The 12,500-nt window shown below is 32.6% G+C and overlaps 1 protein-coding gene across 7 annotated transcripts in view; it reads right to left on the bottom strand.

Moving 5' to 3' along the window:
- LOC135210868 (D-ribitol-5-phosphate cytidylyltransferase-like) overlaps positions 1-12,500 on the bottom strand; it is a 579,267-nt gene that overhangs the window by 1,199 nt on the left and 565,568 nt on the right. For 6 of the 7 annotated variants that reach the window (XM_064243776.1, XM_064243775.1, XM_064243778.1 and 3 more), the window contains 6 exons: positions 10,927-11,053; positions 9,267-9,413; positions 7,839-7,961; positions 5,080-5,255; positions 487-592; positions 1-122 (listed from right to left, as the gene is read on the bottom strand). The exon at positions 1-122 is cut by the window's left edge and continues 1,199 nt beyond it. In XM_064243776.1, coding sequence (XP_064099846.1) covers positions 1-122; positions 487-592; positions 5,080-5,255; positions 7,839-7,961; positions 9,267-9,413; positions 10,927-11,053 — 801 coding nt within the window. The remainder of the gene's footprint in view (positions 123-486; positions 593-5,079; positions 5,256-7,838; positions 7,962-9,266; positions 9,414-10,926; positions 11,054-12,500) is intronic. The other variant, XM_064243780.1, reaches the window with a different exon arrangement.

Genomic DNA, 12,500 nt, shown 5'->3' with positions numbered 1-12,500 from the left:
TCCAAGCCTATTCCGTCCTCATATGGCACCGTGGGACTTAGCGACCTACACAGGACAAGAGTTTGGCGCGTATATCTGGGAACCAGAGTTCGAGCCACTGCCAAATCCTTTTCATCAGTCACCTGCAATTAAGAAAAAGAAAATGTATGTAAAGACATTTGAAGGCAGCTTAACCAGATTAGCGAGTCAGATTTTTAGACTCATGCCTGGGCCATGGGATCAAAATTCGAGAAAGAAAAGTAAGAAGACAACAGCCAGGAAGCAAGAATTCTATGGGATCAAATGGAAACGGACGGAAATCAGCGTGGATGGGTGTCGAAGGGACCCAGCAAATGGATTATTCGTACTGAAAACAATTTTCCACACAAGGCACTCTGCGGACATTCAACCCTGTAGGGATATAGATTTTGACGTTATAAACACATCGTAAACTAATACCAGTCTGATCAAGATAAACTATTATAAACTAGCCAATGGTTGTCTTACTTTCCAGAGCTGAGGTGGGCCGGTCACCAGCTTCGCTTTGACCTCGCAGTAGTGCAGTGCCAATGCCAAACACTCTGTGCCATGTTCCAGCTCGTGCTCACTACACCTGATGGGAGATGACTCGTATTAAAGGTCGTTTACAGGTATATATATATATATATATATATATATATATATATTATATATATATATATGATTATGATAACATTTGATATGCGATTTTTATAGATCAAGCACAGCTGGGAAGAAATTATGGCTGAGTCATCCTCAGAGGACTGACACGTAGTGATAGAAATTCAGCATATACATACACACACACATATTTGCACCTGACAGGTGTTTTGTAGGCGGAGTTATACCTCATAAGTGACATGTCAATAACATTCACCATGGAAATGGAAAAGGATAGTTGCCTACCCTTTCTGAAATGCCTAATACATTGAACCAATAATGGGCTTGAATACGTGTAGATAAAACCCACTAATATTTTTTTCTGCCTATATTCATTTTCATTCTGTTCACAGCATTAATTAAAAAAGCAGTTGTTATATCTGCGTTTTAAAGATTATTACGTAAATTATGAAACCCTGACTATACAAATGTTGCAACATATGGTTAAGAGTATAGGCAAGAGTGGTAAATATCCTGACTGCATTGGACTATACATTAAAACGGCAAAAAAGGACATATGCTAAAAAAAAGATACTTATAACAGAGCAGCATAAAATATGTGTAAGAGATGCACAGGCGAACAGAACAATTTGTGTAAATGTTAGTGAAAAATATACAATTAACTATACCGAAGAAAAGCAGATAGTTTATCCAAATAATGTACTGGAAAGAAACATAACTGAGTCTAGTTTTATAAAAAGAAAGTTTCCCCTAAGAACATAAATCAGCCAAGGCATATATACACTTGATCGATTAATTTACAAAAGAAACTTGCGAGGAGTTTAATTTTAAAGAAGGTAGCTGAGAGACGGAGAAAGAGGAAAACTGGCTCCAGATAGATATTTAATCGTTTAATCGGATTTGGAAAACACCTGTGAGGTACACGTACCTAAGTTCCAACCTTCTGTATGCTCGTACGTGCTCTCCTGCTCATGTATGTGATGAATTTATACCTCTGTGTCAGTCGTCTGAAAATGGCTTGGTCATAAAAAGCTGACACCAGTCGGGATTTAAAAGCATTTTTCATTTCTTCCCAGTGGTGTTTGATATATATATATATATATATATATATATATATATATATATATATATATATATATAATATATATATTTATACACACACACATCAATTGCTTAATATTCCAGGTTCAATAAAGCACAAACAAGAAAACAACAAAAAAAAAAAACAAAACAAAAAACAGAAACAAAAAAAAAAAAAAAACACAAAAAAAAAACAAAAGCAACAAAAAAAAACAACAAAAAAACAAAAACAAAACAAACAACAAAAAAAAAAAAAAACAACGAACCAAACAAAAAAAAAACAAAAAAAAAAAAAAAAAAAAACACAAAAAATCAAAAAACAAAAACAAAAACAATCAAGAAAACAAAAAAAAATTCAAAACCACAAAAAAAAGAAAAAAAACAAAAAAAAAAAAAAACAAAAAAACACAACACAAAGAAAAACAACAAAAAAACAACAAAAAAACAAAAAACAAAACAAAAATCAACAAAAAAAAATCCCAAAAACAAAAACAATCAAAAAAAAAAACCAAAAAAAAACAAAACAAAGCGAAAAAAACACAACACACAACAACAAAAAACAAACAAAGACACCAGAAAAAAACAAAACAACAAGACAACAAACACCAATACAAGAAACAACAAAAAAAGAAAAAAAACAAAAAAAAGCAATAAAAAAACAAAAATAAAAAGAAGACAAAAAAACAAACAAGAAAAAAAAATAAAAAACCAACGATCACAAAAAAAAAAACAAAAAAAACAAAAAAAAAAATAAAAAACAAAAGATTTTCAAAAAAACAAAAAAAAAAACAACCAACAAAAAAAAAAAAAACACAAAAAAACAAAAAAAAAAAAAAAAACAAAAACACACATACACACAAAAAAAAAAAAAAAAAGAAACACACAAAAACAAAAAAAAAAAAAAAAAACAAACAAAAAAAAAAAAAAACGAAAAAAAAATACAGAAAAAACAATTCAAACAAAAAAAACAAAAAAAAAAAAACAAAATCAAAACAGACGAACAAACAAAAAAAAAATCAAGAACCAAAAAAAACAAAAACAAACATCAAAAAGAAAAAATACACACACACACATCAATTGCTTAATATTCCAGGTTCAACCCACACTCGTAAAGATCGCCAAGTTTCCAAGCTCTGTCTAAGGAGCAAATAACTCTTCCTTATAAGGCAAGCTAAGCATATGCAACAGATATTCTACTTGGCTGGTAACCACACGCAGCGAAGGTAGTCCAAGGGCAAAGTAGTACAACAGGTGTGTTGACTCATGCAATGAACAGGTAAATCATTCCATTAAGAGGTGCAGACGCGTTTTTGTGGGTGTGTTTGGAGAGAGAGAGAGAGAGAGAGAGAGAGAGAGAGAGAGAGAGAGATAGAGAGTAGAGAGGAGGGGTCAAGTTATAAACTGTATCTATCTTATGTCAAAGTGTGTGAAAACAGAGCATTTACAGTATCATTTAGAAATAAGAAAAGACACTAAAAATGGTGAGAGAGAGAGAGAGGGAGAGAGTCTTATTATAAACTGTATCAATTTTATGTCAAAGTGTGTGAAAAACATAGCAATTACAGTATCATTTAAAAGTAAGAAAAGACACTGCAAAAAGGAGATGAGAGAGAGAGAGAGAGAGAGAGAGAGAGAGAGAGAGAGTCTTATTATAAACTGTATCAATTTTATGTCAAAGTGTGTGAAAAACATAGCAATTACTGTATCATTTAAAAGTAAGAAAAGACACTATAGAAGGAGAGAGAGAGAGAGAGAGAGAGAGAGAGAGAGAGAGAGAGAGAGAGAGAGAGAGAGAGAGAGTCAACTTATAAACTGTATCAATTTTATGTCAAATTGTGTGAAAACAGAGCAACTACAGTATCATTTAGAAGTAAGAAAAGATACTGCAAAAGGAAAGAGAGAGAGAGAGAGAGAGAGCGAGAGAGAGAGAGAGAGAGAGAGAGAGAGAGAGAGAGAGAGAGAGGAGAAGAAGAAAAAGAAGAACCTTGAAAACAGGTGAGTCAACATCTCCAGGTTCCATATTAAGGAGATTATTGACATTAATGTTGCAACCATGGAAATTAAACGTCATCGTTCGTCTGGCAGCACGTGGCCACGCATACATTAAAAGCATCGTAAAGATAATAAAAAAAAGTTGCTGACTGAAACTAAGTCTTAGTTTTTGTGCTATATTTATCTCTGATAAAGGTACAAAAATGTATAAAAATTTGAAATATATTGTACACTTAAATAAATAGCTGCCTAAGAAAAGTCTGAAAGTAATGAAGGCAAAAGTAAGAGGCGGTTACGGGTCGTTACCACAAAGCTATCCAACATAACCCTAAAGTACGACCTTCAAAACACAATGAAACATGATTTTTAAAAAATTAATATGAAACACCTTCAAATATTCTTCGGCATAATTCCAGCCTTGGAAATCGCAGCTGACGTAGCGAAACGTCCCAATAAAAAGAAAAAAATTATATAGATATCCAAATATTAATTCTCTCCTTGAGCACACTTGCGTTGCGTCAAGATGGTAAGAGAACAGACGGACGGACGGACGGATGGTCCGAAGGATAAGTGGCGGTTAGTGGAATTCTTTGTGGTTCGCAAAGAAATCTTTTTCTTTAATTTATGTATTATTATCATTATCCTCTTCTGCATTGCTTTGCAGTGTAGGTCGCAAATCAGTGAATTAGTCAACGTGCAGATGAAATGATTGACAAGATTTTCTCGAATAGTTCTGAAAAATAACGTAAATATCGACTTCGTTGATTATCACGCTCGTATATGATTGAGTACGAGAACGTGGGCTTTCTGATTATTGCGGCATCTGAATTAATTTCAGTTCATGCATTAAATGTAAAATGACAACCTGTGTCTAAATAGGGGCTATAATTATTTTCTTTCATTTACCTCTCTGGAACTCGGTCAAATTGGGATAGCTTGGTAACCTTACTTTTTTTTGGTTAGCCTCAGTGTCATAGAATAAAGCCAAGACCTGGCTGAGAGAGAGAGAGAGAGAGAGAGAGAGAGAGAGAGAGAGAGAGAGAGAGAGTTACCTGATAATCGGTTCCATTCCACAGGCGATGGGGGGAGGGGTGAGATGGGGAGATGGACTACCTATTCAGTACAGATATTGAGAGAGAGAGAGAGAGAGAGAGAGAGAGAGGAGCAATATACTTAACCTTAAGTGACATCGAATAAAGGTAGTCAACTGGCTACAAGAGATGGGGACTATACAATTAAGGGAAAGATTACATACACACACACACACACGCACACACATATACATACATCCATATATATAGATATATATATGTATGTTTATCACATCACCGTGACATTTTTTATGTTCACAATCATTAAACCACTTTAATATTTTAAATCTATCATCACCTTTGATAGGCCTCTCTGAGAACCGTGTACTTGAAGGCCTGTGGCATCTCAGAGTTCAGGAACTGACTCCTGACGAGGGATTCCTGAAGAAAGCCCTCGGCGTCCGGTTTTATCACGGTCGATACCAAGGGCCTGACCGCCCCAGCTGCGCCGTGTTGCGCAGCTGCATTGACGACCTGAAAAAAAAAGCAGAAAAGAATGGTAAAAAAATAATAATATATTAAGCCGAAAATACATTAAAATAACAACATTTTAAGGTTTGGAAACACTCTCTATCACCAGAGTATATATTGTTCTAAGGTTTCCACAATAATTAGAAAAAATTGTTGAGTTCGTGTGTAATTTAAAAACAATTTACAAAGCTTTCGAACCCTTCCCTGGGTTCATCTTCAGTCTAAAGATGAACCCAGGTAAGAGTTCAATAGCTTTGTAAAGTGTTTTTAAATTATACACGAACTCTTAACAAGTTTTTTTTGTTATTGTGGACTCCTTAGAAGAATTTTAAGGTTTACCTTACTTTTTAAAATGAAAATCATACAAAATAAATCTTAATAGACCATTACTAAGAAGGGTCGTTCTAGAATTCATTGAAGTATTAGTTCCGCCCTTCAGTTCATTCCAGGAGAGAGAAGTCTTTGGAAATCAAGGAACGCAAAATCGGAAAAAGAATTCCAAACCTTAAACAATCTTAACAGTAAGCGTTAAATTTGCCTGATTTTGAACAAAAGTTACCTTTTCTAGTAATAATCAGGTAGTAGAATGTCAGAAAATATTAAAAATAATTTTATGAAGATTGTAATTAATACTTTTAAAGTGCTAAGTTTTTAAATCATCTAAAATAAGGGAGAAATGACCAAAAGCTAGCATTAGATATTATTTATATCTTGGAGAGGAAAGGCAATTTAAAATATAGATAAAAATAGAACGAGAACACGGTGCCCTAGTAGATGACCAGCCTCACTGAAACATCAGAGGATATGCCATATTACTAACGGATGTATGCTCTGATATGCAATTGGTTTATACTATGGCTATTGTCTTTACGTAACCAAGGGATTAGTCTCTTCCTGTGGTGACCAAATTCTGCGCAAAGAATAATTCATCTTGTACGAGAATAGCGAAAATTGAAATAAAATTGCTAAGAAAAAATGTACTGAATTATGTTTTTGAGAGATTTTCAGATTTCCTTTCAAGAACACACAGAGAGAGAGAGAGAGAGAGAGAGAGAGAGAGAGAGAGAGAGAGAGAGAGAGAGAGAGAGTACAGTACATTGTTTCATAATCTTTTATTATGAGAACAAAAGAACAAAAACGAAATACAATTACCTCCTTATTTAACGATATTTAAAAATAAAAATAATGCCTAATATATTATCTACAATAATTCTTCATAAAGAGAAATGCAATATATTAATTAAACTTAATTTCTAATAACAATTCATCCTACAGAATAAGTAGTTTTCTTGCTAATGGCGCATTCTTCCCAGACAGGAACTCCACAGGAAGTAGTGCCTTCACAGTTCCTCACGTGGCTCACTGTCAACAATGCCAAAGTTTCTTAGCAGGTTCCTTAAGACACAAGAGACACAAGCACTGCGTAGATGCCAAGCTTTTACTTTCAACAACTTTCTCGTGGTCCCTACTTGTCTCATTTGTAAAACTCTGTCTTGTTCCTAAAGTTGGTTCTTAAATTTCTATTCAACTTTTTTTTCTTGACATTATAAAATTCATCGAGGTATTTCAGCTTCTGTAAATCACAATCTCTTCATTTTGAAGAAACAGCTTTTATTTTTCAGTTGCGGTTTTTCATTTGACTTGTTTTCCCTATCCTCAAGACTTTAGTCTATATATATATATATATATATATATATATATATATATATATATATATATATATATATATATATATGATAATAAAAACACTGTATCGTGCTTCTAATAAATCAATAGAGGGATCCACAGTAATATCCTTGCTTATCTATATAATATATTTATACAAAGCTTAAAGCTTTCGTCCATCCTACTGTGGACTTGATCACTAAGCTTAGTGATCAAGTCCACAGTAGGATGGACGAAAGCTTTAAGCTTTGTATAAATATATTATATAGATAAACAAGGATATACTGTGGATCCCTCTATTGATATATATATATATATATATATATATATATATATATATATAAATATATATATATATATATATATATATATATTTATATACAAGGTGTCTATAAAGTCCTAGTACCATTCTGAGCAATAAATACTTGTAATGGTACTGGGTGACTTTTTATGGCACCCCTGTTATATATATATATATATATATATTATATATAGATATATATATATATATCTAATATACATATATATATATATATATATATATATATATAATATATATATAGTATATAATATATATAGGATATAAACAGGGTGTCCCCATAAAGTCCCAGTACCATTACAAGTATTTATTGCTCAGAATGGTACTAGAACTTTATAGACACCCTGTATATATATATATGTGTGTGTATATATATATATATATATATATATATATATATATATATATTATATATATATATATATATATATATATATATATATACAGGGTGTCCATAAAGTCCCAGTACCAGGAAATCAAAAACTCCTCTAGAAGACTTATATAATCCTTCGCATCCTAGAGACACCGTTCTTCCCATCCCGAAGGGGCCATCCATAAAAGTGGGCATGACGCCCATTAAGCCTTTAATGGCGGTTCCTTACCTGGGCGAGAATCCCCGGAGGTAGGAGAGGCCTAACGCCGTCGTGTACCACGACGACATCCGGCGGATCAGAGGAGAGCTCCTCCACGCCCTCCCGGATCGAGCGGTGTCTGGAGCCCGTGCCCTGCGGAGGGAGTCGGGGAGGGGGTTGAATGAATTGTTTGATTATGTAGATTTGTATGCTGAAGAATGAAGGATGAATAAATGGATGGATGGATGGATGTATATGTATAAAATGGGGAATACGCAAATAAGTAATTCAGTGAGCAAAGGTTGTACAATAATAATAATAATAATAATAATAATAATAATAATAATAATAATAATAATAATAATAATAATAATAATAATATCCTTTGTTTCAACTCTAGGTAATGTACAGAGATAAACAATGTAGAATCAGCACAATATACAAAATTAAGATGATACACGGAATAAATAGTTACTTAGTGGGACAGTTATAATAATAATAATAATAATAATAATAATAATAATAATAATAATAATAATAATAATAATGTTCTAAAGAGTCCACGATAATAAAAATACGAAAAGTTCGTTTATAATTTATAAACACTATAAAAGCTTTTTTTTTGTGTTTTGACTGAAGATGAACTCAGGGAAGGGTCCGAAAGTTTTTATAAAGTGTCTATAAATCATACACGAACTTTTAACACTTTTATTATTGTGGACCCCTTAGAACATTGTATAAACTCTCATGATAGAGAGTTTTTCCCAAATAATAATAATAATAAAAATTATGGTTGCAGGTCCACAATAATATAGCTGTGTGAGGGTTGATGTTCTTTCATAAATGACAATAGCTTTCGAACCTTGTGCTAGGTTCGAAAGCTATATCTATTTATTAAAGAACATCAACTCTCACACAGTTATAATATCGTGGACCTGCAACCATTATCATCTTTTTCGACACGGAAAACTGTGCCCAATAATAATAATGAATAATAATAATAATAATAATAATAATAATAATAATAATAATAATAATAATATTCTATTAATTACCGTTATGTGTGTATACATGCAGATATATGCAATATATAAATGTACATGTATGTATAGAAAAAGTGATAAACAAATGATTAATAATGAATAATTCTTTGCAAAACTAATAAAATAAGTAATGCACTTTGAAGCCTATAAAAAAAACGAGCTATAATGGAGTTCACATACGAATCAGTGAACAATTAAACTGGACTGTCTATTCTCATTCACAAACAAAAACACACATACACCGCAATTTGAGAATTAAAAGACTTTTAAGGAAATAAATGAAGAAACAAATAGCCATTGCAAAATGGAACAAAGTTACTGAAGGACTGAACTATTCAGCACAGCACAGCTGTCCGGTGAAAGAGATTTCTTTTAAGCTTTATAGGAACTCGTAGGACCTGTTCCAGCAACTGACCGTTACCACCGTAACTCGAGACAGTCCCTCCTTCCGCAGGATGTCTGCCATCTTGGCACGGTCGTCCGCCACAACCACAGTCCTTTCTATCCAGGGCTGCTCCGTCAGCGCCTTCAGGCAGTGGAGGATCAAGGGACGCCCCGACACCTGCGAGTGGTAAAAAAAAGAAAAAAAATACGGAAAAAAGGACCCTTTAATTAAAGATTAAGAGAGAGGCTCAGGTGGATTATTTTTTTTGTTAGGATTTTCCTTCGGAGATTGCTCTGACACCAACCCCTCCCCCCTCCCTTTTTTTACTGTTAAAAAATGGATGTTTTTTAAATTTAACAATATTTTTCTTATAGAAATTTTCCGATCCCTTAAAAAGATGAAGGTTAAAAAGGGGGTTTAGACTTAAGATACATAACAGAACAGTTAACACTTTCACTTCTTTCGTTTTCTTGAATCAAATATATATATATATAATAATATATATATATATATATTATATATATATATATATATATATGTATATATATATACAGGTGTCCATAAAGTCCCGGTACCATTACAGTATTTATTAATTTAATGGTACTAGGGTTTATGGACACCCTGTATATATCTATATAATATATATATAATAGTATATAGATCTATATATATATTATATATATGGTAAATAAAAAAAATGAAATAACAGCAGTGTTTTCGTAGAAAAAAACGTTTTAAGAAATAAAGAAAATAAAAAAAAAAAACAATTCACATACAGCAGCTATATACGGCGTTTCAAAAATGACATGTTCAAGAATAAGTGCATTTAAATTTTTATCTATGAATGTGTTTCTATCTGGTGGTAAATACACACGAAGTTGATTCTTTCAGAACGAAAGAGAATAATGAAACATGAAAAGCATGATGAAAATGAATGACAAGTAAAAGAGAAAATGAAATATGTATCCTACAAAAACATTAATGATATATACAGTATATGATATATATATATATCATATATATATATATATATATATCTATATATATATATATATATATATATACTATATATATATATATATATATATATATGGTATATATATATATATTTCACATATATATATACATATATATATATATGTATATATATATATATATATATATATATATATATATATATATATATATATATATATAATATAATGTTGTTTACTTTTCTTTAACGTCGGAATATGCACCTAATCTTGTTAAGCTGTATATAACATTTTACGGCAGTAACTAGAAGTCATATACTGTGGAATTAAGTATGAATAGCAGTAATTAACATTGTAATCTCACTAACTACTTTTAACATCAACATCCAGTATCTTTTACTCTGTTAATTGCACCCTAAGTGATAATATTTACCTTTTCTAAATCACTGTCATGTTAGAGTATGGCTGTTACCCTTTTTGATATGATAGTATGCGATATTCTTTTAGATTAAAGGGTTTTCTATTTTAGATTTTCGCAGATTAACAAAAAAAAACTCAATTTTATTTTCCTCGTCATCATCCATAACGAATTTAAGACAAAAAAAAAAAAAAAAACAAAAAAAACATCGCGACTGAGTCTTCAAGATTCGCGATTTATGTCAGTGGAGTCCTCCAACCTTAAACATTGAGGTATCCTTAAGGAGAGTACTACTCACCTCAAGGTATTGCTTGGGGGTAGGGTTTCCCATCCTCTGACCGCATCCTGCGGCAGGAATGACCGCTGCCACACGGCATTTGGGCGTCTCGGTGTCCTTTTCCATCCTTGAGGTGAGGAACGAGGTCCTGAAAGGAAGTAGGAAAGGAAATATCATCGAAGAAAATATCGCCGCTTTGATTACGTCCACATTTGCATAACAATGCAAAGGTCATTTTGCAGCTACGGATTGTGGATCTTTGTAATGAATACCAAGAATAACAAAGAATAAAAGATTCCTTTTTTAAATTTTTATTTTTTTTACAAAGGCTATATCAGAAAAGAAATCATGCCGCTGACGCCATTTAGCAGCTTTTCGTCGGCAAATTTTGCAACGATAGTTCAATAGTGTTTCTGTACAGGTGCATATTATAAGTCGCGTCACGACTGGGGTATTATCACCAGGCTCGGAAAGACGACAGAAAAAATGCTCGTATCACAGAGCGTCTTCAGAGCAAGCTGGAAAACTGCTGTTACTAAGATGCCTCATTACTGTCTGACCAACAAGTCCATTCCCTGATGGAACTTGACTCAACAGAAGGACCATTGTTAATGCAACGCCAGTATTTAGTACTGAAACCCATCTACGTATTCCGAGCCACCAAATCATTTGAATTAATTCTGCCGTTTCTCATTTTAGTTTTCGTTTGATACTTTAAAAATGCGCTTCAGTGACTGGAAAAATGTCATACTATTACGTTGTATTATAAAACTTATACATATATTGCCTGGTTTACTTCTGCAAATACTTTGCTGGTATATGAATAAAAAAAAAGGCAACTAATTCATATGGAAGAGATCAAATCGATAATTAAAATGCTAGACAAATTTATCTTAGCTACATAATTCACACGAGAGACCCCCCCAAAAAAAAAACCAGGAGTAAAAATCATAGTAAAATAAAGATGAGACAATAAACAGAGAAAAACAAACAAACAAACAAGCACAAAAACTAAACACCAGAGCTAAGAAATAAAACTGACGAACTCACTCACTCACTACCTAGAGGAAATTGTGCAACTCGAAAAACACGTTGTTTTCCAAAGCTTCCGATCTCCTGGCAGCTCAGAACTTGATCTGGCCTCAACAAAAACATCTGGCGATGCGAGATAAAAGTTTATCTGTCGTCTGTCAAACACGCACACCAGCGGAAGACGAAATCATAATAACCTTATCTCTGTCTCTCCGAGAAATGACAGATACAATGGCACCAGCTGTTTCTTCTCCTCTAATTGAACCACGTGTGTCCTTTTCGGCTGCCATTGTGCGTACCTTCGGTTTTGGAAGTTGCAGAGGGTATGATATATGCATACTTGCACACACACACACACGCACAGCTATATATATATATATATATATATATATATATATATATATATATATATATATATATATATATAGATAGAGAGAGAGAGAGAGAGAGAGGAGAGGGAGAGAGAGAGAGAGAGAGAGAGAGAGAGAGCTTGCAGATGAATGATAAACAATAGTATACATTATGATAACTATACATATAAACACAGTATTATAAGAAAAAAA

The sequence above is a fragment of the Macrobrachium nipponense genome, chromosome 4, assembly GCF_015104395.2.
Source record: "Macrobrachium nipponense isolate FS-2020 chromosome 4, ASM1510439v2, whole genome shotgun sequence".
Taxonomy (NCBI): Eukaryota; Metazoa; Arthropoda; class Malacostraca; order Decapoda; family Palaemonidae; genus Macrobrachium; species Macrobrachium nipponense.
The sequence above is the reverse complement of the archived record's forward strand: the minus strand, read 5'-3'. Positions and strand labels throughout refer to the sequence as shown.